This window comes from Anomaloglossus baeobatrachus, chromosome 4, assembly GCF_048569485.1.
Source record: "Anomaloglossus baeobatrachus isolate aAnoBae1 chromosome 4, aAnoBae1.hap1, whole genome shotgun sequence".
In the NCBI taxonomy this organism is placed as follows: domain Eukaryota; kingdom Metazoa; phylum Chordata; class Amphibia; order Anura; family Aromobatidae; genus Anomaloglossus; species Anomaloglossus baeobatrachus.
Genome location: NC_134356.1, coordinates 230008917 through 230036453, shown reverse-complemented (window position 1 = coordinate 230036453; position 27537 = coordinate 230008917). Strand labels below are relative to the sequence as shown.

Genomic DNA, 27537 nt, shown 5'->3' with positions numbered 1-27537 from the left:
GCCGTGTGGCTTTATCCTGGCTGGTATCAAAATTGGGGGGAACCGCATTTTTTTTTTAATTATTTATTTATTTTACTGCACGATATAGACCCGCACGCCGGCGGCTGTGATTGGTTGCAGTGAGACTGCTGTCACTCATCGTGGTGGCGTGTCTGACTGCAACCAATCATGGGCGCCGGTGGGCGGGGAAGGCACGGAATACCTGATGGAATAATGAAGCGGCAGCCATTTTCAAAAGTGGAAAAGCCGCCGGAGATTTGTGACAGCCGTGCAGCGAGGTGCCCGTGATCGGTGAGTAGGAAAGAGAGAGGGATTGTGCTGGGGACGCAGGACGCATGCAGATAGCAACATGTGCACATAGCCTTACTGTGAAAAGCCATGCTTTTGGTGATCGAACCGTTCTCGAACGTAACTCGAACTGCCAAACTTTTAGCAAATCGTTCGAGTTCGTCAAACGACTCGAACACCCCCCAAAATCACTGGAACATGAAATTGGCGAACCTCGAACATTGCTCATCTCTACTCATATATATTTGGCTTTACGTTATTTTGTATTTTTCTGGCATGTAAAACCTATTTATCCTGTATTCTTGAAGACCACAATTTTCTCTGGAGCCTTTGCTTGCCACATCTTGTCAACAACCATTCATGAGGAATTAGATCATATTATAACATGGTATACCCTCCCATATACCAAGGTGCACAGCCACTCCATAAAGTGGCTTCTACCGTGGTGGCCCATTCATCGGCGTGACCATACAACGCTTCCTTTAGACATTACAGTTTGTAAGGGGTTAAGGCCCGGATACACATGAGATAAAATTTCACCTAATCGGGCATCCATGTAAGTGTACAGGGTCTCCCAACTCGATTCCAACCTCATGTAGAAGGATGTCAGGGGGAAAAAAAGAATCCGGCTACTGAATTTAAATGGCTAATCTATTTGTTCTCCTCACTTACGCTACATCAATGGGAGTCTGGCAGCGGCTCTTATAGAAACTATAGGAACAAACCAAGCATTCCTGTTTATTGGGGAGTTGGGCGAGATAAACGATCTATTTTGGATGGCCAGCTTTGGAGGAGCCAGTCTTCCAGTTTTGAGTAGGTCACCAGAGTGCTCTTCTTTTAAGAAGTGGTTTTCTAGATAAAACTTCCCCTTTTAAGGTAGGATTTTTTGAGAATAGCTAGATCATCTTTTGTGTAATTTCTATTCTAGATCCCTTTATCCAGAATATCTCTCCTATATATTTCCACTTCCCACTGCAAAATCAATGCTATAATCGGACATTCTGATAACCTTTCCTGTTCTGACTTTCATCCCTGTACCTCTCTGCCCTCCTGGCTTTGTCACAAGTGAAGAGGCATTAAGGAGTTAATACTTTAAAGTAAATGATCAGGAATATATATTCATTCTGGGACTCTTTATTTGCAGGTATCCAGACAGATGATTTTTATTCCAGTGAGAACATTAATGACCTGTGGGACTTTGCACTACTTGTGGAAGCTTTCCTGGCATCTGTTGCTCTAAAACCGTGTATCCTTGTTCTAGATGGCGTGGATGAGCTAACAGGGATTCAGGGTCTAAATGCACAGCAGGTATAGGTATTTATATCTTTATCTAAGTCAGATAAATATATGTTACACTGATGTATGCTGCATTCAGAATTTTGCAGACTACTGAGCTCTTTTTTCCCAGCTTCGCTTTTTGTGCAGTTTCTATGTGGAGCATATTATGGTGATTTTTGGATAGGGTAGTCTTTACTGCTGATGCCATAGAGCAGTGGGCTCCAACTTTTTTTACTGTGATGCTATAGAGCAGTGGGCTCCAACTTTTTTTACTGTGAGAGCCACATTCAGCTCTGAGAGATGGCCGCAAGCCACATTCAGCTCTGAGAGATGGCCGCAAGCCACAGTCAGGTACCCATTCCTCATAGTGACACCTGTGACATGATATAAATAGCCAAAGTTCCCACAAAAAGCACACCGAGACCTTGTGCCCCTCTTTTTTGGCCAGTAAAACCAATTTACCCCCATTCAGTATTTTTACATTAAAGGGAACCAAACATCAGCATTTTCCTATATAAGGTGCAGCCAGTGCAGTACTGGCACTATCATGCACATTGTGTACATACCATTAGTGGGCAGCTCGGGTGTTTAGGCTGTGAAATTCAACTTTATAAAGTTTAAAAATTCCTGCACTTTTTAATTGACGTGTGCACCTCTCTGCTAATGTCCGGGCGGGTTATGCACGTGGATCCCCGCCAACTCCCCGCTGCCTGTTACTCCCTCCCTCTGGCCGTATGTAAATTTCTAATCTTCAGTTACACGGCGTCGGATTTAGCGCCTGCGCATAGCGCTCATCTCCGGTGCCGTGTTTCTGATTCTGAAGCCCACAGTATTATGGTGCATGAGAGGGCGGCGCATGCGCCCTCGCTTCTTCAGATCTGTTGTGACCGCGGGAGTGCGCGCGGTCACAACAGGACTGGAAAACAGCTGATCTTACCGATCAGCTGCAGCAGACGATATCGTAGCAAATGTTTGCTGCAGCTAATCAGGGTAAGATCAGCTGTGCTCCAGTCCTGTTGTGACTGCGCGCGCTCCCGCGGTCACAACAGATCTGAAGAAGCGAGGGTGCATGCGCTGCCCTCTCATGCACCGCCCTCTCATGCAACATAATACTGTGGGCTTCAGAAATATGGCGCCGGAGATGAGCGCTATGCGCAGGCGCTAACTCCGATGCCGTGTAACTGAAGATTAGAAATTTACATACGGCCAGAGGGAAGGGGGAACAGGTGGCGGGGGAGGGCAGGGATACACGTGCATAACCCGCCCGGACATTAGCAGCGAGGTGCACAACAAAAAGTACATGAATTTTCAAACTTTATAAAGTTGAATTTCACAGCCTAAACACCCGAGCTGCACCCTAATGGTATGTACACACTGTGCCTGATAGTGCCAGTACAGCACTGCCTGCACCTTATATAGGAAAATGCTGATGTTTGGTTCCCTTTAAATATATATACTCACCACACTGTTCCATCATATACCAAACTAAGTGGCGATATCATCCTATCTCCCCCCATCCAGTATATTGCATTCAGATCTGCTGTTCTGTACGGGCTTGTCACAAAAGTCACCCTGTGGGTACCTGCTCTTCATACCTGTTTGCTAGACCTCATGCTACTGCACCAAGCTGGCAGACAGCGAGGAGCCACACATCACAGGCCTACGAACCACACGTGGCTCTTGAGCTGCAGGTTGGGGACTCCTGCTGTACAGTAATTTGATATAGGAGAATTCTAACATCAGGCAAAATAGTGATCGATTGAGCTTCGTTTTAAAGGGAACCTGTCAGCTGATTCTTACGTCCCAATCTGCGAACAGCATGACTCAGAGCTTGGCTTCATGATTCCGTCCCTATGTACACTCAAGGGAGAGACCTATCAATCACCTGCTGCGGTGTTGGGACAGGATCTTTAAAGTATATGTGTACAGTATATCTTCTCTGAAATACCAATGTGTTTCAGGCAATAATAAAATTGTGCTGAATTCATATAGACATGCTCTTATTCATGCTGATGTGGTTTGGACAACAGGAATCAGGTGAAAGGGAGCATTTAAAGCAGTTATTGGGTTCTGTCTATTTTAAAGGGTTTTTCCCATCTTCACAAATGGGTATTGTCGGATAGGTCTTGAAAGTACAAGCAATTTAGCAATCTCCTGCTTTTTAAAATTTTCAGCCATTCTTGAGATATCAACACTTTTCTTTTGTTTAAAGTTTGTTGCTTTGGAGACAAGCAATCACTGGTAACCAACACTAAAAATGCACAGTGCTTACAAGCTCCTTTCTATTGAACTTCTAAGCATTCTTTTGATGCTAACCAGAACTGATGGAGCGTGTTTTGATCTTCTAATCCTAGCCAGCGTCAAAGCAGTGCTTACAAGCTAGGCTAGACAACAGCGGTGGTCAGTCTCTTAGGGTAATGAGTTGTAAATAGTGCTGGGCGGAGTCGCAGATAACTGGGATCGGCGGACCTAACCGGAATTAAAAAAAAAAAAAATGTGGGTCTAGCCTGGAATTGATCCCGGATGGGGATCAGAATCCAGCGCTTAAAAATGGTGGTAGAAGTGATAGGGGAGTTGGAGCAAGCGCTTCATATTTACTGAGTCTCTGGTGCAGCTGTAACTGCTTCCAAGCCGCTCATTGTTCTTTCGGGGCCACTCATTATTGCTCATCCATATTCACTTTTTCCACCGCCCACTGTCCATCCTGCCGTCTGTGATTGGTTCTAGACATACGTGCCCCCAGCCTGTGTGACAGCGTGTGACTACAACCAATCATAGGCACTGTCTGTGGGTCACTGTAGATTGGAGTAAAAATAAGTTAAATAATTGGTGCAGGGTCCCACCATATTATGATACCCAGTACAGATAACGCATACGGCTACAGGCTGCAGCCCCCAGCCATGCACTTATCTTAGCTGGGTATCAAAATAAGAGAAACCTCATGTGGGTTTTTTCGTTGTGATTTTATTATGATTTTATTATGATTATTTAAAAAGAGCAAAAAAAAAAAAGCGTGCGGTCCCCCCAGTTTTGTTACCCAGCCATGATAAATCCTGACGGCTGGTGGCACTTTACCTGGCTCTTCCTGATTGCCTTGGTGCGATGGAAATCAGGGTAATAAGGGGTTAATAAAAGTTCACTGCTGCCACTAAGCTCTAGATTAGTAATAGGAGGTGTCTATGAGACCCCCCATTAGTAATCTGTAAGTGAAAAGAAATAAACACAAACACCCAAATAATCCTTTATTTGAAATAAAAGACAAAAAAGCACCCCCTTTCACCACTTTATTAACCACAAAAACACCTTTGCAGGTCCAAAGTAATCCACAGTAGGTTCGACGACGATTCCAACTCTGCTACATCTGAAGCTCACAGCGTGCAGCCATAGAATAATGACAGCCCACTGTGAGCTTCAGGCAGAGACTGAGTGAGCCGTTCAATCAGCGGTGACGTCACTCAGGCTATTTGCGGTCACAGGTGGTGGACCGCCAGAACAACTTTCATACATATACAGTACAGACCAAAAGATTGGACACACCTTCTTATTCAAATAGGTTTTTTTTATTTTCATGACTCTGAAAAGTGTAGATTCACATTGAAGGCATCAAAACTATGAATTAACACATGTGGAATGAAATACTTAACAAAAAATTGTGAAACAACTGAAAATATGTCTTATATTCTAGGTTCTTCAAAGTAGCCACCTTTTGCTTTGATTACTGCTTTGCACACTCTTGGCATTCTCTTGATGAGCTTCAAGAGGTAGTTACCGAAAATGGTTTTCACTTCACAGGTGTGCCCTGTCAGGTTTAATAAGTGGGATTTCTTGCCTTATAAATGGGGTTGGGACCATCAGTTGTGTTGTGCAGAAGTCTGGTGGATACACAGCTGATAGTCCTACTGAATAGACTGTTAGCTGCTTTTTTCTTGCCATAATACAAATTCTAAGTAAAAAAAATGAGTGGCCATCATTACTTTAAGAAATGAAGGTCAGTGAGTCCAAAAAATTGGGAAAAGTTTGAAAGTGTCCCCAAGTGCAGTGGCAAAAACCATCAAACGCTACAAAGAAACTGTCTCACATGAGGACCGCCCCAGGAAAGGAAGACCAAGAGTCACCTCTGCTGCGGAGGATAAGTTTATAAGTCACCAGCCTCAGAAATCGCAGGTTAACAGCAGCTCAGATTAGAGACCAGGTCAATGCCACACAGATGTCTAGCAGCAGACACATCTCTAGAACAACTGTTAAGAGGAGACTTTGTGCAGAAGGCCTTCATGGTAAAATAGCTGCTAGGAAACCACTGCTAAGGACAGGCAGCAAGGAGAAGAGACTTGTTTGGTCTAAAGAACACAAGGAATGGACATTAGACCAGTGGAAATCTGTGCTTTGGTCTGATGAGTCCAAATTTGAGATCTTGGAGCCAACCACCGTGTCTTTGTGCAACGCAGAAAAGATGAACGGATGGACTCTACATGCCTAGTTCCCACCGTGAAGCATGGAGCAGGAGGTGTGATGGTGTGGGGGTGCTTTGCTGGTGACACTGTTGTTGGGGATTTATTCAAAATTGAAGGCATACTGAACCAGCATGGCTACCACAGCATCTTGCAGCGGCGTGCTATTCCATCCGGTTTGCGTTTAGTTGGACCATCATTTATTTTTCAACAGGACAATGACCCCGAACACACCTCCAGGCTGTGTGAGGGCTATTTGACTAAGAAGGAGAGTGATGGGGTGCTACGCCAGATGACCTGGCCTACACAGTCACCAGACCTGAACCCAATCGAGATGGTTTGGGGTGAGCTGGACATAAGAGTGAAGGCAAAAGGGCCAAGAAGTGCTAAGCATCTCTGGGAACTTCTTCAAGACTGTTGGAAGACCATTTCCGGTGACTACCTCTTGAAGCTCATCAAGAGAATGCCAAGAGCATGTGCAAATTAGTAATGAAAGCAAAAAGTGGGTTTGTTTGTTTCATTGTTTCACAATTTTTTGTTAAGTATTTCATTCCACATGTGTTAATTCATAGTTTTGATGCCTGCAATGTGAATCTACAGTTTTCAGAGTCATGAAAATAAAGAAAACTCTTTGATTGAAAAGGTGTGTCCAAACTTTTAGTCTGTACTGTATATATATATAATATATATATATATATATATATATATATATATATATATATATATATATATATGTATATATAATTGCCTTATTCTGTCTGTCTGTCTGTCTGTCTGTCTGTCTTGCTCCAAAATTGTGTCCTTACGGTGACACAAAGCTGATTGGCCGCTGGGCTCGCCATGGCCCTGCCCCCCCGCACGGATTGGCCGCTCGCCCAGGCTCCGCCCGCACACGGATTGGCCGGCCGCTCGCCCAGGCTCCGCCCCCCACACGGATTGGCCTCTCGCCCCGGCACCCTGCACGCATTGGCAACTCGGCCACTCCCCGCCCCCTCACGCAATGCACGCTCACTCTGGCCCCGCCCCCCGCACGCATTCCCCGAACCGACACGGAGCCACGACTCCCAGTACTGTACCCCTGGGAGCCCACATCAGCGTACGCCGCCAACCCAGCCGACACATACCCTCGCATTGCTGGGGTTGCCGCCGTATGCTGGTGTGGGCTCCCGTGCGAGCGGGGGACGGGATACGCTGGTAACCATGGTAGCATAGTTGCCAGCGCATCAAGGTCCTGCAGCGGCGGAACATACACACGCACACACATAACAAAACACACACACACACACATCAGATCACACTCACTCTCACACACACATCACATCGCATCCACACACTCACAACATCCTGGGATATCGCTTGCTTGTCGGCGGCGATACTGTGGAGTGACCTTCCAGGACCTGCCGGAGGATCACATGGCCAGAAGCATGTGGTATCTCCGGATGTTGTGAGTGTGAGCGCGTATGTGCGATATCGTCAGTGTGTGTGTGAGTGTATGCGATCGGATGTGTGCGAGTGTGTTCTGATGTGTGAGTGTGTGTGTGTGAGTGTATGCGATCGGATCTGTGAGTGTCGGCAGAGGAGCACGGCGTGCTGGGGGAGGCTGGGAGGAGAGAGGCTGATCCTGGGGAAGGCTGGGAGGGGGAGGCTGATGCTGGGGGAGGCTGGGAGGAGAGAGGCTGATGCTGGGGTAGGCTGATGCTGGGGTAGGCTGATGCTGGGGGAGGCTGGGAGGGTGTAGGCTGATGCTGGGGTAGGCTGATGCTGGGGTAGGCTGATGCTGGGGGAGGCTGGGAGGGTGTAGGCTGATGCTGGGGGAGGCTGAGAGGAGAGAGGCTGATGCTGGGGGAGGCTGGGAGGAGAGAGGCTGATGCTGGGGGAGGCTGGGAGGGGGAGGCTGATGCTGGGGGAGGCTGGGAGGAGGGAGGCTGGGAGTAGAGAGGCTGATCCTGGGGAAGGCTGGGAGGGGGAGGCTGATGCTGGGGGAGGCTGGGAAGAGAGAGGCTGATGCTAGAGGAGGCTGGGAGGAGAGAGGCTGATGCTGGGGGAGGCTGGGAGGAGAGAGGCTGATGCTGGGGGAGGCTGGGAGGCGAGAGGCTGATGCTGGGGGAGGCTGGGAGGGGGAGGCTGATGCTGGGGGAGGCTGGGAGGGGGAGGCTGATGCTGGGGGAGGCTGGGAGGAGGGAGGCTGGGAGGGGGGAGGCTGATGCTGGGGGAGGCTGAGGCTGGGAGGAGAGAGGCTGATGCTGGGGACAGAGAGGCTGATGCTGGGGACAGAGAGGCTGATGCTGGGAGGAGAGAGGCTCATGTTGGGAGGAGAGAGGCTCATGCTGGGAGGAGAGAGGCTGATGCTGGGAGGAGAGAGGCTGATGCTGGGAGGAGAGAGGCTGATGCTGGGGGCAGAGAGGCTGATGCTGGTGCAGCATGGATGGAGCACGATGGGGGGTGCGCAGCATGGGGGATGGAGCATGATGAGGAGTACGCAGCATGGGGGATGGAGCACGTTTGGGAGTGCGCAGCATGGCGGATGGACCACGTTTGGGAGTGCGCAGCATGGCGGATGGAGCACGTTTGGGAGTGCGCTGTATGGCGGATGGAGCACGATGGGGGTGCGCAGCATGGGGGATGGAGCACGATGGGAGGTGCACACCTCCCCCCAACACACACACACACACTGGGAACCACAAACACCGCCCTACACAGACACCCACACACACAGACAACGCTGCACACACACAACACCCAACACACAAACACCGCGGCATACATAAATATACGCACATACCACGCAACACACACACATTGCACAAAACATACCTCCCCCCAAAACACACCGCACCCACACAAACCGCGCAACACACACACACAACGCTACAAACACACAGCGCTCCACAAACAACGCAACACACGCAACACACATACAACACCGCTCTCCCCCCCACCACACCCAGACAACACCCAGAACATGTACAGCGCTCTACACAAACACTTGGTAACTACAGACAACAACATCTATATATATATATATACAGTTAGGTCCAGAAATATTTGGACAGTGACACAAGTTTTGTTATTTTAGCTGTTTACAAAAACATGTTCAGAAATACAATTATATATATAATATGGGCTGAAAGTGCACACTCCCAGCTACAATATGAGAGTTTTCACATCCAAATCGGAGAAAGGGTTTAGGAATCATAGCTCTGTAATGCATAGCCTCCTCTTTTTTAAGGGACCAAAAGTAATTGGACAAGGGACTCTAAGGGCTGCAATTAACTCTGAAGGCGTCTCCCTCGTTAACCTGTAATCAATGAAGTAGTTAAAAGGTCTGAGGTTGATTACAGGTGTGTGGTTTTGCATTTGGAAGCTGTTGCTGTGACCAGACAACATGCGGTCTAAGGAACTCTCAATTGAGGTGAAGCAGAACATCCTGAGGCTGAAAAAAAAGAAAAAATCCATCAGAGAGATAGCAGACATGCTTGGAGTAGCAAAATCAACAGTCGGGTACATTCTGAGAAAAAAGGAATTAACTGGTGAGTTTGGGAACTCAAAAAGGCCTGGGCTTTCAGCCCAGATTCAGCCAAATGCCGCAAAGTTGATCGGACGGCGCTTCATACAGATGGACAATGACCCCAAGCATACAGGCAAAGCTACCCAGGAGTTCATGAGTGCAAAAAAGTGGAACATTCTGCAATGGCCAAGTCAATCACCAGATCTTAACCCAATTGAGCATGCATTTCACTTGCTCAAATCCAGACTTAAGACGGAAAGATCCACAAACAAGCAAGACCTGAAGGCTGCGGCTGTAAAGGCCTGGCAAAGCATTAAGAAGGAGGAAACCCAGCGTTTGGTGATGTCCGTGGGTTCCAGACTTAAGGCAGTGATTGCCACCAAAGGATTCGCAACAAAATATTGAAAATAAAAATATTTTGTTTGGGTTTGGTTTATTTGTCCAATTACTTTTGACCTCCTAAAATGTGGAGTGTTTGTAAAGAAATGTGTACAATTCCTACAATTTCTATCAGATATTTTTGTTCAAACCTTCAAATTAAACGTTACAATCTGCACTTGAATTATGTTGCAGAGGTTTCATTTCAAATCCAATGTGGTGGCATGCAGAGCCCAACTCGCGAAAATTGTGTCACTGTCCAAATATTTCTGGACCTAACTGTATATATATATAACAAAAATCATACATTAACTACACTACGTAAATTCTAGAATGCCCGATGCGTAGAATCGGGCCACCTTCTAGTATATATATATATATATATATATATATATATATATATATATACATTTGAACTAATCGGAGATTCTGACACTATGCCTTGCTTTGTTTTTCATTCTTGTGTAAATCATAAATACCAGTTCCATCCATCCTTACATCTATGCATACATATTTGCCTATATTTAATCCAGTTAGGATGTACTGTAGATATTGATGTAAGTGAAGAATTAAGCCTGCACAAATACACAGAACACTTCAAAACTTTTACTATTAAAATACAATCCCATTTGTATTTTTTATATGTGGTTCTCAAGGTAAAGCATGCTTTATCAGTGTAGATTGGGCTCTGTCATTGCTAAAAATGTTTAGTGTAAAATCCCCCACAATCTTCGGAGGGGTCGGCATCATAAAGTAGTGCCTGACATGCTATTTTCAGTAGCCTTGCAAGTGGAAGTGTGTTTATAAAGGTATACTGTACACTCACCTCTGCTGGCTGATTGCTGCAACACTTCCATCCAGCTTAGATGGCTAATCAGGTATAGAATATGGAGGTATGTGGTGATAGCAATCACAGAGAGCGCTGTCAACGTCGGTAGAGGATTAATTCTAAGATGCTGGTAAGTCTCAATGGACTACTTTATTGAGATAAAATGCAGATGCACAAACCAGTTTTTTTTACTCCGGACCAGGGCCTTTTTCAGGTGAATATCCTCACCTAATGAAGACTTAGCAGTGACTTTGAGTTAATCCTCCACTGATGTTAACAGCGCACTACTTGATTCCTATCACTGCACTCCTCAATTTTCACTAGCCTTGTCACATATGTGTTAATGTGCTGCAGTATATGAAGACGTATATTTACTTTTTGAATTTTGCTGCCAATGCTCTAATAACATTGCAGGGACTCTGTCAGTACAGAATGACTGTTCAAACCAAGTACAGGCAATGGCAGCAACATTGCGGGGCTAACCACTTAACTGCATCTTCCCACCTGCTGGCTTTCCATCCATATCCATCCTTCTTTGGCTCTATGAAGCCACATCTGTCAATCAAAGAAGAGCAGGGGTGGAGATAGAGGGTGAAAACAAGCAGGTGGGAAGGTGCACTTAAATGATTCGCCCCAAACTGCCATGAAGCATAAGTGCCCATACTTGGTTTGAACAGTCATTCTATGCTGACAGACTCCTTTTAAACTTTAATGGCATGCAAACTCCTGCCACTTTTAAGCTGATAGATTTCTCCTTATTAACTTACCTGGGGCATATTTTGAATGAAATTTACTTTGCATTTTACTACCTTTCATTGAAAGTGGTAAAATTCACATTGAATATCCATAGTAGTAATTAACATAACCCCACTTACTCTATGATATAAAGAAAAGCACAAATTTAAGGTACTATGGCATTTAGTCTAGTATAGCTTGCATTCTATTCTAACACCATTTTATTTTAATCCTAGGCAAAAGGTTTCGATTGGCTACCAGCCATATTACCCCATCATTGCAAAATCATCATGACGACCAGGAATTCCCACCTATCGTACAAGTGTCTGATATCACGATCAGATATCCAGATAGAAGAGTTGGAGATTAAGCTCGATATAGCTGAACGCTTGTGCATATTCCATAAGCACTTAGCAATGCCAAGCAGAAAAGTGCCACCGTGTTTGTTGGAGAGCTTTGAAAATAAGAAAAATAAAATCAGCCCTCTTCAGCTTGCCATTCTGGCCAGTGAGCTCCGTATCTGCCCAGACATGGCCTACTGCATTGATGGCCCCCTAGAAATACTGTCCACAGAACAGCTTTGGTCATTACTCATAAGGCATTGGGTTAAGCACTACAGCTGGCCTTGTGAAGAGAGGAAGAGGAAAACTCTCAAGACAGCTTTTGGCAGTGACATTCATAATTCAGGTAAATTGGTGAATGTAAACCATAATATTAAATTATTTGATTCTTGCCCCAATGTATGTAAAGCTGTGTGTAGACAAAAGGTAACCTGACCAGATGTTTATGACTAGTAGAGTTTGGCAAAAATGACCGTTTAGGCTAGTCTCACACATCCAGCTTTTCGCCGGAGTGGCGGATCAAACGCACTCCAGTACAGTTTACACAGTACAATGGCAGCGCGGGTCACATGCTCCGGTCACATGACAGCATGTGACCGTAGATTGTCGCGCTGCCACTGTACTGTATACACTGTACTGGAGTGCGCCGGATGTGTGAAACTTGCCTTACCCTTACATTAGTCTAATTAGGCCTATAGTGAATGACCACCCTTGGCATGCCTTTTTTTATTAAATAGATTGATAATTCAGTGCAGATTTATTTGTATATCTTTAGAGGTTTAGGGCTCCATTTTTGTGTACAGCACTTACATATACAATTCTGTATGCTTACAGCTACCCCTAGGGGGGAGACTACTGAAAAAATTGAAGGTAGTAATTAAAGTGAATCTATCACTACATTTCATAATACAAACTGCAAAAATGAATAAATAGATGTCTTCGACCTGATAAGAAGACTGTATTTACTGTGAAAATCCATGTCAGAATGGCTGTATAATTCTTTATGATTGATGTATAAATCAGTCTTCTTTCAACTTCTCAGTGTCCCTCCTGCTGCTGAGATCTCACACTGCTCAGTACAAGCTGCAGGTATTAGGCACGCTAGGTGAGCAAAAATTACATACACTTGGGGGTACTTTGCACGTTGCAACATCGCTACTGCGATATCGTCAGGGTCAAATCGAAACTGACGCACATCCGGTGCCGGTAACGACGTCGCAAAGTGTAAAGTTTAGATGCGCCGATAAACGATCGCAAAAGCGTCGTAAATCGGTGATCTGTGTAGCGTCGGACATTTTCATAATGTCGCACCAATAGGAGATATGATGTTGTTCTTCGTTCCTGTGGCAGCACACATTGCTATGTGTGACACCGCAGGAGCGAGGAACATCTTACCTACCTCCACCGGCAATGAGGGAGGAAGGAGGTGGGCAGGATGTTTACGTTCCGCTCATCTCCGCCCCTCCGCTTCTATTGGCCTCCTGCAGTGTGACAGCGCTGTGACGCCGCACGACCCGCCCCCTTAGGAAGGAGGTGGGTCACCGTCCAGAGCGATGTCTCAGGGCAGGTAAGTGTGTGTGAAGCTGCCGTAGCGATAATGTTCTCTACGGCAGCTATCACAAGATATCGCATGTGCGACGGGGGCGGGGACTATCGCGCTTGGCATCGCTATCATCGGCTAGCGATGTCGCAGTGTGCAAAGTACCCTTTAGACTTAGGAGATATTTCATACAATAGCTTAACTATAAAAAGAAAAACAAAAATAGAACAGTTAATAACAACCCCCTTTTTCCCAAACAAACTGTAACTAGCAGAATGTTAAAAAATTAACATAGTAGGTATTGTTGGACATGTTGTTTCCCGGACTAGTAAAATATAGATATAATGGCTTTTGTACGAAATATTAAATACATTTCAGTAAGTGTATTCAATATTTTTTTCCCTGTAATTTCTCATTATTACACATAACCTAATTTATGGACCTCTATGGTTTGATCGTTTTGCCTGTCTCAATTGGATGGGTTGTTAGCGACATCTGTTGAGAAATTTCATATCTATATATATTTACTTAGAAAATTGGTGATGTGTTTAATACTTAGTTCAACAGCTGTATATTTTTTTCTAATTTTTTATTATACATGGAGTTAAAATCTTGTACTTTGAAGTGACCTGATTGTGTTTCTGCCCTGATTTGTAGGGTGGGTGGTAGATGTCTTGAGCTTACTTACCACCTCACACTGTGGTTTGCATGACGATGACATTCTTCAGCTGCTGAAAAAACTAGGATACAAAAACCAGTATGAAGTGTCTCCTCTACACTGGGCTGCCTTCCGACTGGCCATTTCAAAATGGGTTTGGGAAAAACCAGATGGGTTATTGCAGATTTACCACCAATCTTTCCATGATGCCATTGCCTATGGAATATTCGGTAAGAAAGATCTCTTTATTAAAGGTCAATATTATTACTGGATTCAATGTTTCATATGGCTTCGGGCGAGATTAAAAAAAAACATTGTCTTCATGGGTTCTGCATTGATCACATTCATTATTATAAAGGTTTATATATATACTAGAAGGTGGCCCGATTCTACGCATCGGGTATTCTAGAATTTACGTATTGTGTAGTTCATGTATGATTTTTGTTATATATATATATATATATATAGATGTTGTTGTGTGTAGTTACCAAGTGTTTGTGTAGGGCGCTGTACATGTTCTGGGTGTTGTCTGGGTGTGATGGGGGGTGAGAGCAGTGTTGTTTGTGTGTTGCGTTGTTTGTGGAGCGCTGTGTGTGTAGCGTTGTGTGTGTGTGTTGCGCGGTTTGTGTGTGTGTGGTGTGTTTTGGGGGGAGGTATGTTTTGTGCAATGTGTGTTGTGCGGTATGTGCGTATATTTGTGTGTGCAGCGTTGTCTGTGTGTGGGTGTCTGTGTAGGGCAGTTGTTTGTGGTTCCCAGTGTGTGTGTGTGGTGTGTTGTGCAGTGCGCGCGCGCGCGTGTGTGTGTGTTGGGGGGAGGTGTGCACTTCCCATCGTGCTCCATCCCCCATGCAGCGCACTCCCCATCGTGCTCCATCCCCCATGCAGCGCACTCCCTATCGTGCTCCATCTCCCATCCTGCGCACTCCCAAACGTGCTCCATCCGCCATGCTGCGCACTCCGAAACGTGCTCCATCCACCATGCTGCGCACTCCCAAACGTGCTCCATCCGCCATGCTGTGCACTCCCCATCGTGCTCCATCCCCCATGCTGCGCACTCCCAAACGTGCTCCATCCGCCATGCTGCGCACTCCGAAACGTGCTCCATCCGCCATGCTGCGCACTCCCAAACGTGCTCCATCCGCCATGCTGCGCACTCCCCATCGTGCTCCATCCCCCATGCTGCGCACTCCCAAACGTGCTCCATCCGCCATGCTGCGCACTCCCCATCGTGCTCCATCTCCCATGCTGCGCACTCCCAAACGTGCTCCATCCGCCATGCTGCGCACTCCCAAACGTGCTCCATCCGCCATGCTGCGCACTCCCAAACGTGCTCCATCCGCCATGCTGCGCACTTCCAAACGTGCTCCATCCGCCATGCTGCGCACTCCTCATCGTGCTCCATCCGCCATGCTGCGCCAGCATCAGCCTCTCTACCCGCAGCATCAGCCTCTCTGCCCGCAGCATCAGCCTCTCTGTCCCCAGCATCAGCCTCTCTGTCCCCAGCATCAGCCTCTCTGTCCCCAGCATCAGCCTCTCTGTCCCCAGCATCAGCCTCTCTTCTCCCAGCATCAGCCTCTCTCATCCCAGCATCAGCCTCTCTCATCCCAGCATCAGCCTCTCTGTCCCCAGCATCAGCCTCTCTGTCCCCAGCATCAGCCTCTCTGTCCCCAGCATCAGCCTCTCTGTCCCCAGCATCAGCCTCTCTGTCCCCAGCATCAGCCTCTCCTCTCTGTCCCCAGCATCAGCCTCTCTCCTCCCAGCCTTCCCCAGCATCAGCCTCTCTCCTCCCAGCCTCCCCCAGCATCAGCCTCCCCCAGCATCAGCCTCTCTTCTTCCAGCCTCCCCCAGCATCAGCCTCTCTCCTTCCAGCCTCCCCCAGCATCAGCCTCCCTCTCCCAGCCGTCCCCAGGATCAGCCTCTCTCCTCCCAGCCTCCGTCCTCCCAGCCTTCCCCAGCATCAGCTTTCCCCTCCCAGCCTCCCTCAGCATCAGCCTTCCCCAGCATCAGCCTCTCTCCTCCCAGCCTCAGCCTCTCTCCTTCCAGCCTCCCCCAGCATCAGCCTCTCTCCTTCCAGCCTCCCTCAGCATCAGCCTCCCCTTCCCAGCCTTCCCCAGGATCAGCCTCTCTCCTCCCAGCCTCCTTCCTCCCAGCCTCCTCCTCCCAGCCTCCTTCAGCATCAGCCTTCCCCTCCCAGTCTCCCCCAGCATCAGCCTCCCCCTCCCAGCCTTCCCCAAGATTTAGCCTCTCTGCTCCCAGCCTCCTCCAGCACGCCGTGCTCCTCTGCCGACACTCACACACACGATCGCATACACTCACACACACTCGATCCCGACACTCACACACACCCGATCACATACACTCACACACACCCGATCGCATACACTCACACACACAGACACTGACGATATCGCACATACGCGCTCACAGTCACAACATCCGGAGATACCACATGCCTCTGGCCATGTGATCCTCCGTCAGGTCCTGGAAGGTCACAACAGCACAGTATCGAGGCCGAGAAGCAAGCGATATCGCCGGATGCTGTGAGTGTGTGGATGCGATGTGAAGTGTGTGTGAGGTGTGTGTGAGGTGTGTGTGAGAGTGAGTGTGATCTGATGTGTGTGCATGTGTGTGTGTGTGCTGTTATGTGTGTGTGTGTGGATCTTCCGCGCGCTGCAGGACCTTGATGCGCTTGTAACCATGCCAACGAATCCCGTCCCCCGCTCGCACGGGAGCCCACACCACTCCCGTGCGAGCGGGGAATGGGGGACGGGGGGGGGGGGGAGTACAGTACTCACCTCCGTGACAGCCGTGTCAGTTCGGGGAATGCGCGGGGGGGGGGGGGGGGGGAGTACAGTACTCACCTCCGTGACAGCCGTGTCAGTTCGGGGAATGCGCGGGGGGGGAGAGGGGGGGGGAGTACAGTACTCACCTCCGTGACAGCCGTGTCAGTTCGGGGAATGCGCGGGGGGAGGTGGGCGGGGCCAGAGCTAACGTGCGTTGCGTGAGGGGGGCGGGGCGGGGCGTGGCCGAATTGCCAATGCCTGCAGGGTGCCGGGGCGAGAGGCCAATCTGTGGGGGGGGCGGAGCCTGGGCGAGCGGCTGGCCAATCCGTGTGGGGGCGCAGCCTGGGCGAGCGGCCAATCGGTGTGGGGGGGCGGGGCCATGGCGAGCCCAGCGGCCAATCAGCTTTGTGTCACCGTAAGGACACAATGTCACCGGAAGGACACAATTTTGAAGCATGACAGACAGACAGACAGACAGACAGAATAAGGCAATTATATATATATATATATATATATATATATATATATATATATATATGCCACAGGCACTGTACTTACTGCATAATGCACCAGTCCGGCTACCCCATCTTTCATAAAATTAATAGTATTTTCGGAGAATTAATTTGGAAAAGGGGAATTGCGCGGATAAACTTGCAAACACTGCAAAAGCCTAAAGCCTGCTTTACACGAGTCGATCTATTGTACAATAGCACGAGCGATCGTACCCGCCCCCGTCGTTTTTGCGTCACGAGCAAATCGCTGCCTTCCGGACGAGCTCGCTGTGGGCGACGAACGTCTACTTTTTGAAGTGGGAGGGACGTTCGGCGTCACAGCGACGTCACACGGCAGCCAGCCAATAAAAGCGGAGGGGCGGAGATGAGCGGGATGTAAACCTCCCGCCCACCTCCTTCCTTCCATTAAGCCGGCGGGTGCCGTGGGACGCAGGTACGCTGTGTTCATCGTTCCCGTGGTGTCACACGGAGCAACGTGTGATGCCACGGAAACGATGAACAACCTGCACCCATGAAAATATACGATATTATGAAAGTTAACGAAGAGTACACGACTCACGATTTGTGAGCGATACTGCGTCGCTTGGAGGTGTCACACGAGACGACATCGTGCGCTATGCCGGATGTGCGTCACGAAAACCGTGACCCCGACAACATATCGCACAATATATCGTCTCGTGTAAAGCCCGCATAAGATGGGGAGGGGGGTTGGCGGTTCCGCACCCATTTCTTTATTATTTGGCAGCACACCTGCAGCACTTCAAGAATTGGGAGGAAAAAGGTGTGGGAACTTCACCGTCAATAGTGGCAATGCTGGATCATGCTCTGGGGAAAAGGGACTTGCCTGCGAAATTAGATTCAGGGGTCTTTTCTGAGAATATCTACCCCGAGTATCATGCCTTAAGGGAGATGGGGAGGACTTGGGAAAAAGTAAAAGGCATATTGAAGGTGGGAGTAGTCACCAAATACTCATGGGGAAACCCGAATCTCCCTGAACTTGACAAACTATGTGGGTTTAAGTTATGGCAGTGGGATCAAGAAGGTTAAGCAACTGTTTGAAGAGGGGTGGGTTAAGACGTTTGAAATGCTTAAGAGGGAATTTGATATCCCGAATAACAGGTTCTTCCAATATCTTCAAGTTCGGCATGCTTGTGAAGTACAGTGGGTATCTGTGAGTTTGTCACCGGTGGACCGGACGCCACTATTGGATATCTCAGTGGCGGCTGGGGACACTAAGGGTGCAATCTCCTGGTACTAAATGTACTTCCAAGATGCCAAATTCAGGGTGGTGACCTGCGGTCTTAGGGATTAGTGGCAGAGAGACCTAGGGACTAATTCTGAGGAGGTGTGGGAAGAGGTACTGAAATATATCCCGCTATTGTCTGTTAGTGAATCACAGAGGTTGTCACAACTATTTTTAGTACATAGGGTATATAGGACCCCGGCATTATTATTCAAAATAGGCGCTAGCCCTTACTCGTGCTGCTGGAAATGTGGAGTCCCAGACGATGATTTGATTAATCTTATGTGGAACTGTTCGTGTTTGAGAAGATACTGGACGGGAGTGCTTGACCTTATTGACTCTGTGTATGATTGCCGTATGGATTGCGGACCTCTGACATGTATTCTTAGATACCCTGCGGAACTCCCTATCCAGGAGAGCCATAAGATTGCTATCGCGCATATACTATATCAGGCACGGAAGGTCATAGCATTGTACTGGAATAATAGTAAGGTCTCTGATACTAAAGAGCTAGTTGACAAGGTAAACCATACCCTCAGGCTCGAGAAATATGTCTATCAGAAGGGTGGGTAATAAATTTGAGGATCTGTGGGCCCCGTGGCTTGACACTTCAAATTTGGCTCCGATGACGTTGACTTGGGCTAGAGCCCTGATGGCGAATCTGTTTTAGCTTGACTACCTGAGAATGGGTCAAAGTGTCAGGTCGGGTTGCAGGTGTTTCAGTCTGTTACTTTATTAGTTGCTGATTGATTGCTGAGCTATGCCTAACTACGTTTTTGAATGTAATTGAACAGATGAATATATTGTCGAATAAGGGACTTTGTTTGAGGGATGGTAGGGGGATTGGTTTGCATATTTGCATGTATGTGTAGTTTTTCTTTTCTTTTGTTAAACTTTAATAAATATTATCTGATTTAAAAAAATAAATAAATAAATAAAATATAGGTTTATTTATTATTTTAATGTTTTCCACCTCTTCCCACTGGTGATTATATGGCTATATCAGTACCAGTGATCTGCCTTGTATGTCTTACCCAGTCCTTTTACCTGCAGGTGCTGCTATGCCAGTTGGTGAAAGTCTGGATTATACTTTTCAGACCACAGGTAGTCGTAAAAGAAAACATTTTCATCACCTTCTTCTCAAGTACTTTCAGAAAATGAAACTTTCTCGACAGGTGTATGAAGAAGTGCCATGGCACCTGAAGATGACTGGCATGCTTCATGATTTGCATAGGTTTCTATTAAACCAAAGGTAAATAATCCATCAATGTTCTGTACAATATTGAAACTCCTGACTATGTCTACTCAGCCTGGATGCTGTGCACCTCCACCCACCCAATGACTTAGGGTAACAGTTTTTCTCTGGAGGCACAATGACTGATCATATAGCTTAGCTCTAAACACCATTGTTATTATTAATCAGTTTCCTGCAAGAGCATGGGGTCAGAGTAGTAGTCAGTTTGCTGATGTCGCCTTCCCTTTACACCTGTTTCACACATCCGTACGAAACATGAACGTTTTGCACTGTGGTGAAGGTGTGTATGTGTGTGCATGTGTTCATGTGTGTGTTCTACATGATGCTGTCCCTGTACTATCCGTGTGACATCCTGAAGCACATGGATAGCATGAACTTACATTAACTTACCTGTCTCCCGTGCTGCTATTACTTCCGGGTCTGTGGTGAGGGCAGTGAATATTCATGAGCACAATGAGCAGGCCCGGAAACAACAGCAGAGGCAGAAACAGCAGTGCTGGAGACAGGTAAGTATAAAAATTCATTATTTTTATGTCACCTCTGTTTTCTCTGGTACGTGTCACAGTGATGTCACAGAGATCACATCTGTGTGTGGTCCGTGTGAGACCCGTGCTGCCAACAGAAAACGGACGTGTGATCGTATGGAGCACACTGACACATGGTCTGTGTGAAAACACGGAAATGCGCAAACCCAATGAATTTAATGGGTCTACATGTGTCCAGTACGTGTGAAAACGGACGTCACACGTACCGGAAACATGGATGTATGAAAGAGGACTTAGACTCTCTCTATTAGTCCTAAATGACTGTTCAAACAAATCACAGGTGCTCGGTCCCAATTGGCAAAGCTGATCAGTCTAATGGACCCTATTTACTTGTTTTGCATTTATCTGTGCCCCGTCTTCCTTAATTGACAGCTCTGGCTTTACTGGAGTCAGTAGAGCATGAAGTCTGATGGAAAACAAGTAGGTGGGAAAGTACATGGAACTACTCAGTAGGGATGAGTGAACCCGAACTGTAACGTTCGGGGTTTGTACTGAACATAGACTTTAAAAAAAAAAAATCAGTGTCACAGTTCGAAGTTTGGATGCTGTACGTATGCAAACTACTTGCTCAAGCATCGGAATGCTCAGGTACGCTCGGTGCTGGGCCTACTGCCAGCCACTTCCAGTCTCTGAATGGCTCTCACTGGGGGTAAAGACAATGATTTTGGATGTATTGTCTCTGAACCCCTTTCCCCCCTCAAAAAAAATAAATAAAAATCCGCTCTCCCTTACCCAGAAACGCTCTGTTTGCTTCTGGCTGTATGTGGGAGGATAGACAACCTGCTCTATCATTGACTTCCAATGGAATTCGGGCTCCGGGATCAAGTTCAAGTCAAGTTTGGGTCCCGAACTGAACATTATCTAAAGTCCGGCTAATCCCAGCAAACCCGAACTTCAACGGGTCTGCTCATCTCTACTGCTCAGCCATTGCAAGGGTGCACTGAATGCCTGCGCTTACTTTAATCAGTCATTTTGAGCTAATAAATTCCCTTTAAGAGAATATGTCAGCAGGTTTTTGCTATGGAATTTGGGAAAAGCATAATGTAGTGGCAGACAGCCTGATTTCAGCTCTGAATCCTTTCTTTCTCTGTTGTAGATGTAACAGAGCTAAGACTTCTGGGCTCTGTATAACCCCTCCCACACCCCTGACTTGCAGCTTCTCTGGTACAGTGTGAATTATCAGTAATCTGTCAATCGGTGGTGAGGGTGGCATTACACTGATTGGCTGTTCTGAAATGCATGTGAGATTTAGCCCTGTAATGATAATCTCCTGCTGATAAAACATTGTTCGTATTGTAACTATAGCACACAGCCTAATATGTGACACATCCCTAGAATCAGTCTCTCAATACCTATGCGTATACTGCTCTCAGATTACATATAACAAAACTTATGACAGATTCCCTTTAAATTGTTATAACTGTTGGATGTCTATTTTTCCACATATACAGTATGTCTTATCTTTCTTTCTTTTTTTATATATCAGTATATTTGACTTGATCTGTAGAAATATGAAACATGGCTGTCAAATGAAAATGGAACTGCTTAACTATTGGCAAATGCTGTTATGTTCAGGAAAGGATCCAGCAGTGGAGTGTCAGGCATTGTTACAGAATCTAGCAGGTAAGTTACCATTACCTACAACATGCTATTTTATAAAGATATGGCACCTCCAGTAGAACGCAAAATGTTGTAAGGGGTAATAGGGTAATGAACTAATGTGGATATAAGATCAGGATTATGACCTATATTGAGCTATGCTATTGTAAAATCTTTTCACTGGGAGTAATTGTAGTGCCAGTGTCCTTGTCCTTACACTCTCGGTTCCTTGTCTCCCTGCACGGCCATCCTCTTGCTGCGCGGTCATCTGGTCACCTGCAAGACCACCCACATGTCACGTGGTCCTCTGAACTCCCTCATGTCCACCCATGTGTCGCATAGGCCTCTGCACTCCCGTATGGCCATCTTCGTGCTGCATTGTCCTCTGTGCTGCTGTCCACGTTTAGTACTGTCTCCGGCTCCCTTCCTCTGTGGAAGCCTATGTGTGTGTCAATCTCCAGCTTCTGCTAGGCCCCAGTTCCTGTGCATGCCGCGCAGGGCGTTCGCTTCCTGTACCTTTTTTAAGAGGGAGTGTGAGCACCTTGTTTAGGTGTCCCCAGCCTATTGCTGGTAGGCACCAGGTATTTAAAGCTCCCTCCCCCTGATGGGTGTGGCCAGAGCAAGACATTAGGATTTGATCCGACCACTTGTGTGTTGATCTGGTCTGTTTGCTCTGGTTTGCAAGGTTCCAGAACCAGTCCTGCATGTAACCAGCTCTGAGTGTGCTGTGTCTACCCTGTCTGTGTCCCTGGTCTTGTCCTGGCTGTGTCTGTCTGTACCCTGGTAACAGCATGTATCCTGCACCTGTGTTCGTACCCTCCTGCACCTGTCGTCTTGTCTGCTTCAGCCGTTTCTGGCTGCACCTGCCTGATGACCTGTTACTTGATGTCCGATGTCCTGTGCCTTGTGATCCGTGCCTGATGATCTTTTCCTGATATACGGTGTCCCTCCTGATGGCTTGTGCCTGATGTCCTGTACCTGTAACCCGATGCCTGATATCCCGTGCCTGGTGATCCGTGTCTGCTGACCTGATGTCCTGTGCCGGATGTCCTGTGCCGGATGTCCTGTGCCGGATGTCCTGTGCCTGATGGCCTGTGCCTGATGGCCTGTGCCTGATGACCTGATGTCCGGAGTTCCTCCTGATGTCCTGTGCTGGATGGCCTGTGCCTGATGGCCTATGCCTGATGGCCTGATGTCCGGAGTTCCCCCTGATGTTCTGTGCCGGATGGCCTGTGCCTGATGACCCATGCCGAACATTTTGTACCTGTCTGTATCTGTGCTCCTGTTCCCTTCCAGTCTGTAACCCTGTTTCTGCTCTGTTTGTCCTGCCAGTACCCATCCTGTCCTTGACCTGACCTCAATCCTGCCATCACCCAGTTCTGAGAGTGGCACCTGGTGTCTGCTTTGGTAGACGCTTACTTAAGCATCCTTCCGCGTATGGGTAAGCCTGGGTCCCCCCTATTGTCCAGTGGGCCCACTCCCGCTAGCTTCCTCATCACCGGTGAGCATTACAGTGATAAAGAAGACCATATGCAGCATGTACTTTCAGAAAACTAATGTAAATTATACTTAGATTGGATACACTGATATCTTCAGTGTGTGGAGATGCCATGTTTTGAACCATTTTCTGAAAGTTCTTATTGGGTCCAATATATTGCAAGCAGTATAGACTGTGAATATATAGTGGCCAGCACACTTTACTTTGAATGCCGTATTGTACATACTATTGCACAGATAAGATGGCTATTGACATGACCTTTAGTTAGAAATAATGATTCATATAATATTTTTATGGTTCGCCCAGCATCTTATTGCAGTGTGAAATAAAAGAAATAATAAATTGTAGTAATGGAATCTGTTTTGTACGAGTCATGGCCTGACAGGTCCGACAATTAGAGGGACAACTCTGAATGGAGATTAACTGTTATCCCTATGTAGGTAGCTGCAGAGTACTATATTCTAAAGGGTACTTTACACGCTGCGATATCGATATCGCTAGCGAGTGTACCTGCCCCCATCGGTTGTGCAAATCGGTGCCCGTGCCGCACAAACTCGTTAGTCCCCGTCACACGGACTTGGCTGCCCTGCGACATCGCTCTGGCCGGCGAACTGCCTCCTTTCAAAGGGGGCGGTTCGTGCAGCTTCACAGCGACGTTACACGGCAGCTGTCCAATAGAAGCGGAGGGGCTGAGATGAGCGGGACGTAACATGCCACCCACCTCCTTACTTCCGCATTGCCGGTGGAGGCAGGTAAGGAGATGTTCGTCACTCCTGCGGTGTCACACATAGCGATGCGTGCTGCTGCAGGAACGAGGAACAACATCGTAACGGCAGCAGCAACGATATTAAGGAAATGAGCGACGTGTCAACGAGCAACGATTTTTCACGTTTTTGTGCTCGTTAATCGTTGCTCATTGGTGTCACACGCTGCGATGTCTGTAACAGCGTCGGGTGTGCGTCACTAACGACGTGACCCTGACGATATATCGTTACCGATATCGCAGCGTGTAAAGCAACCTTAACGCACCTATGCAATTAAATAGGACCTTTCACTACTTTTTACAACCTAATTGAAGCTCTGAATAAAACAATTTTTTTTTATTTATCATCACTGTCGTATATTTATTAGCTTGTAACGTTTACATGCCATTTTCTCCTTCACCCAAAGGGGGTTTTACTTCTCCGTGGGAATTTACTTTTTCCCCTGCAGAACATTAACCAATCATAGACAGGAGGTGTCATGCAAGGAGAAAAAAACACACCCTCATAAAAGCTTTGAACTGTCTTTTTCAGTATAATAATGTGTCTGACATCTCACTGCCTGCACCTACTGTGATTACAAAGAAAGAGAAGGAGATGAGAGCTGTGTATCATTACAAACACTGTTCTGTATCTGTTCCAGACATTGGGGAAAAAGGCCCTGGTACTTGGAATAGATGCAGAATGTTGTATGTGACAGGTTGCTTGCACTCTGCAGCTCTCCTCTACCTGCACTGTGATGACATTACATTATGAATTACATAAGAAGTATGTACATAATTACATGTAATGTAAGAAGAGGGCTTAAGAGTGCAAGCAGCCTATTACATACAATGCTCGTCATCTATCTAAATTACCTGGGCATTATTACCATATGACTGGGATAGATGCAGAGTGTTGTATGTAATGACACACACCGCTGCTCTCCTCCTCTTGCATTTCTATTTACATTAAGGGTACCGTCACACTTTAGGGACGCTCCAGCGATCCCACCAGCAAGCTGACCTGGTCAGGATCGCTGGTGCTTCGCTACATGGTCGCTGGTGAGCTGTCAATCAGGCAGATCTCACCAGCGACCAGTGACCAGCCACCAGTGACGCGTGGAAGCGATGCTGCGCTTGGTAACTAAGGTAAATATCGGGTAACCAAGCGCTTGCTTACCCAATATTTACCTTGGTTACCAGCGCACACTGCTTAGCGCTGGCTCCTTGCACTCCTAGCCAGGGTACACATCGGGTTAATAAGCAAACCGCTTTGCTTATTTACCCGATATGTACTCTGGCTACGTGTGCAGGGAGCAGGGAGCCGGCACTGGCAGCCGGAGAGCGGTGGCCGCTAGTAACCAAGGTAAATATCGGGTAACCAAGCAAAGCCCTTCGCTTGGTTACCCTATATTTACCTTGGTTACAGCTTACCGCAGGCTGCCAGACGCTGGCTCCCTGCTCCCTGCACATTCAGATCGTTGCTCTCTCGCTGTCAAACACAGCGATGTGTGCTTCACAGCGGGAGAGCAACGTCCAAAAAATGAACCAGAGCAGTGTGTAATGAGCAGCGATTTCACAGCAGGGGCCAGATTACTGCTCAGTGTCACACACAGTGAGATCGCTAATGAGGTCACTGGTGCGTCACAAAAACCGTGACTCAGCAGCGATGTCGCTAGCGATCTAGCTATGTGAGAAGTACCCCTAAGCGATGGCAGTGAGATCTCAGTGTGACCTTGCTAGACATATCAGTATTGCTAACTGACACTGAGTAAAGCGGGCTTTACACGCTACGACATCACTAAAGTGATCTCGTTGGAGTCACGGAATTTGTGACGCACATCCGGTCGCTTTAGCGATGCAGTTGCGTGTGACACCTATGAGCGATTTTGCATCGTCGCAAAAACGTGCAAAATCACTCATCGGTGACATGGGGGTCCATTCTCAAATATCGTTACTGCAGCAGTAACGAAGTTGTTCCTCGTTCCTGCGGCAGCACACATCGCTCCATGTGACACCGCTGGAACGAGGAAGCTCTCCTTACCTGCCTCCCGCCCGCAATGTGGAAGGAAGGAGGTGGGCGGGATGTTTGTCCCGCTCATCTCCGCCCCTCCGCTGCTATTGGGCGGCGGTTCAGTGACGCTGCTGTGACGTCGCTGTGACGCTGAACGAACCGCCCCCTTAGAAAGGAGGCGGTTCGCCGGTCACAGCGACGTCGCAGGGAAGGTAAGTAGTGTGACGGGTCCGGGCGATGTTGTGCGACACGGGGAGAGATTTGCCCGTGTCGCACAACCGATGGGGGCAGGTACGCACGATGGCGATATCGGTACCGATATCGCAGTGTGTAAAGCGGCCTTAAGTCAGTTATAGTATATTCTTCTGAGGTAATTTTCATTTATTCCCCTGTATGTTGTTGCCTGTAAAGTAAACGCCCCTAGAAAAGAATCTCTTCAAATGCCCACTTGGTTGAAGTTGAAATTAGCATATAAAATTTGCAAGCCAATGTCTCTGCAAAATAGATGAGAAATCAAAAAATAAAAATATGGTTTGTTTTTTTTGTTTTTTAGATCTTCAGCCCCGCTATCATAATGTAGCCAATTTCGCATATAGTAAGTGGTGAAAGGACCACTTTAAAACGATGACAACATAATGTAGTGGCTCGCATTGTGATATTGGGAGTCCATTTCCCTATGACATACACAGGGTATAAAGATGAGAGAAACCACTTTAGTAATGTAGGAAAAATAAATGAATAAAAAGGTCAAAGATTGTTCTATTTTGGTTATGATGTAGGTTCATTGGTTGTTACAGAGAATGCCACTGCTGTGACTCCTCAGTGCAGCGTGATATTATTTGCTGCACAGTGCCTTAAAGATATTGGTAGGACCATAGAAGCTGGCTCTATCCTCTCCTCCATTGAACATTATCTGGTGAGTACTGATTAAAAAGTCTACATTGAGAAAGTTACATTGAGTAAGTGACCCTTAGCACTATATGCAACTATTTCCCAAGTAACAGGTCTTCATGACCTAGCACTTTAGTTCACTGATGGTGCAGACAAAGTGATCAGGCAGGTGCTGATGAATGACATTATCTGCCTGAATGTAGAGGCGACCGTGGTTGTGTCAGAGTTTAGTTAGCTAAATAGTGTCTCTTAAGATGGTATTAGATTACTAGTTTTCCCCATGGAGTATAATGGATATACATACATATACAGTGCCTACAAGTAGTATTCAACCCCCTGCAGATTTAGCAGGTTTGATAAGATGCAAATAAGTTAGAGCCTGCAAACTTCAAACAAGAGCAGGATTTATTAACAGATGCATAAATCTTACAAACCAACAAGTTATGTTGCTC

General features: G+C 47.1%; 1 protein-coding gene across 4 annotated transcripts in view; it reads left to right on the top strand.

Moving 5' to 3' along the window:
• LOC142303401 (putative tetratricopeptide repeat protein 41) overlaps nt 1-27537 on the top strand; it is a 118560-nt gene that overhangs the window by 48760 nt on the left and 42263 nt on the right. For 3 of the 4 annotated variants that reach the window (XM_075344720.1, XM_075344722.1, XM_075344719.1), the window contains exons 5-10: nt 1433-1596; nt 11701-12151; nt 14003-14233; nt 19595-19793; nt 21828-21964; nt 26974-27110. In XM_075344720.1, the coding sequence (XP_075200835.1) occupies nt 1433-1596; nt 11701-12151; nt 14003-14233; nt 19595-19793; nt 21828-21964; nt 26974-27110 (1319 nt within the window). The remainder of the gene's footprint in view (nt 1-1432; nt 1597-11700; nt 12152-14002; nt 14234-19594; nt 19794-21827; nt 21965-26973; nt 27111-27537) is intronic. The other variant, XM_075344721.1, reaches the window with a different exon arrangement.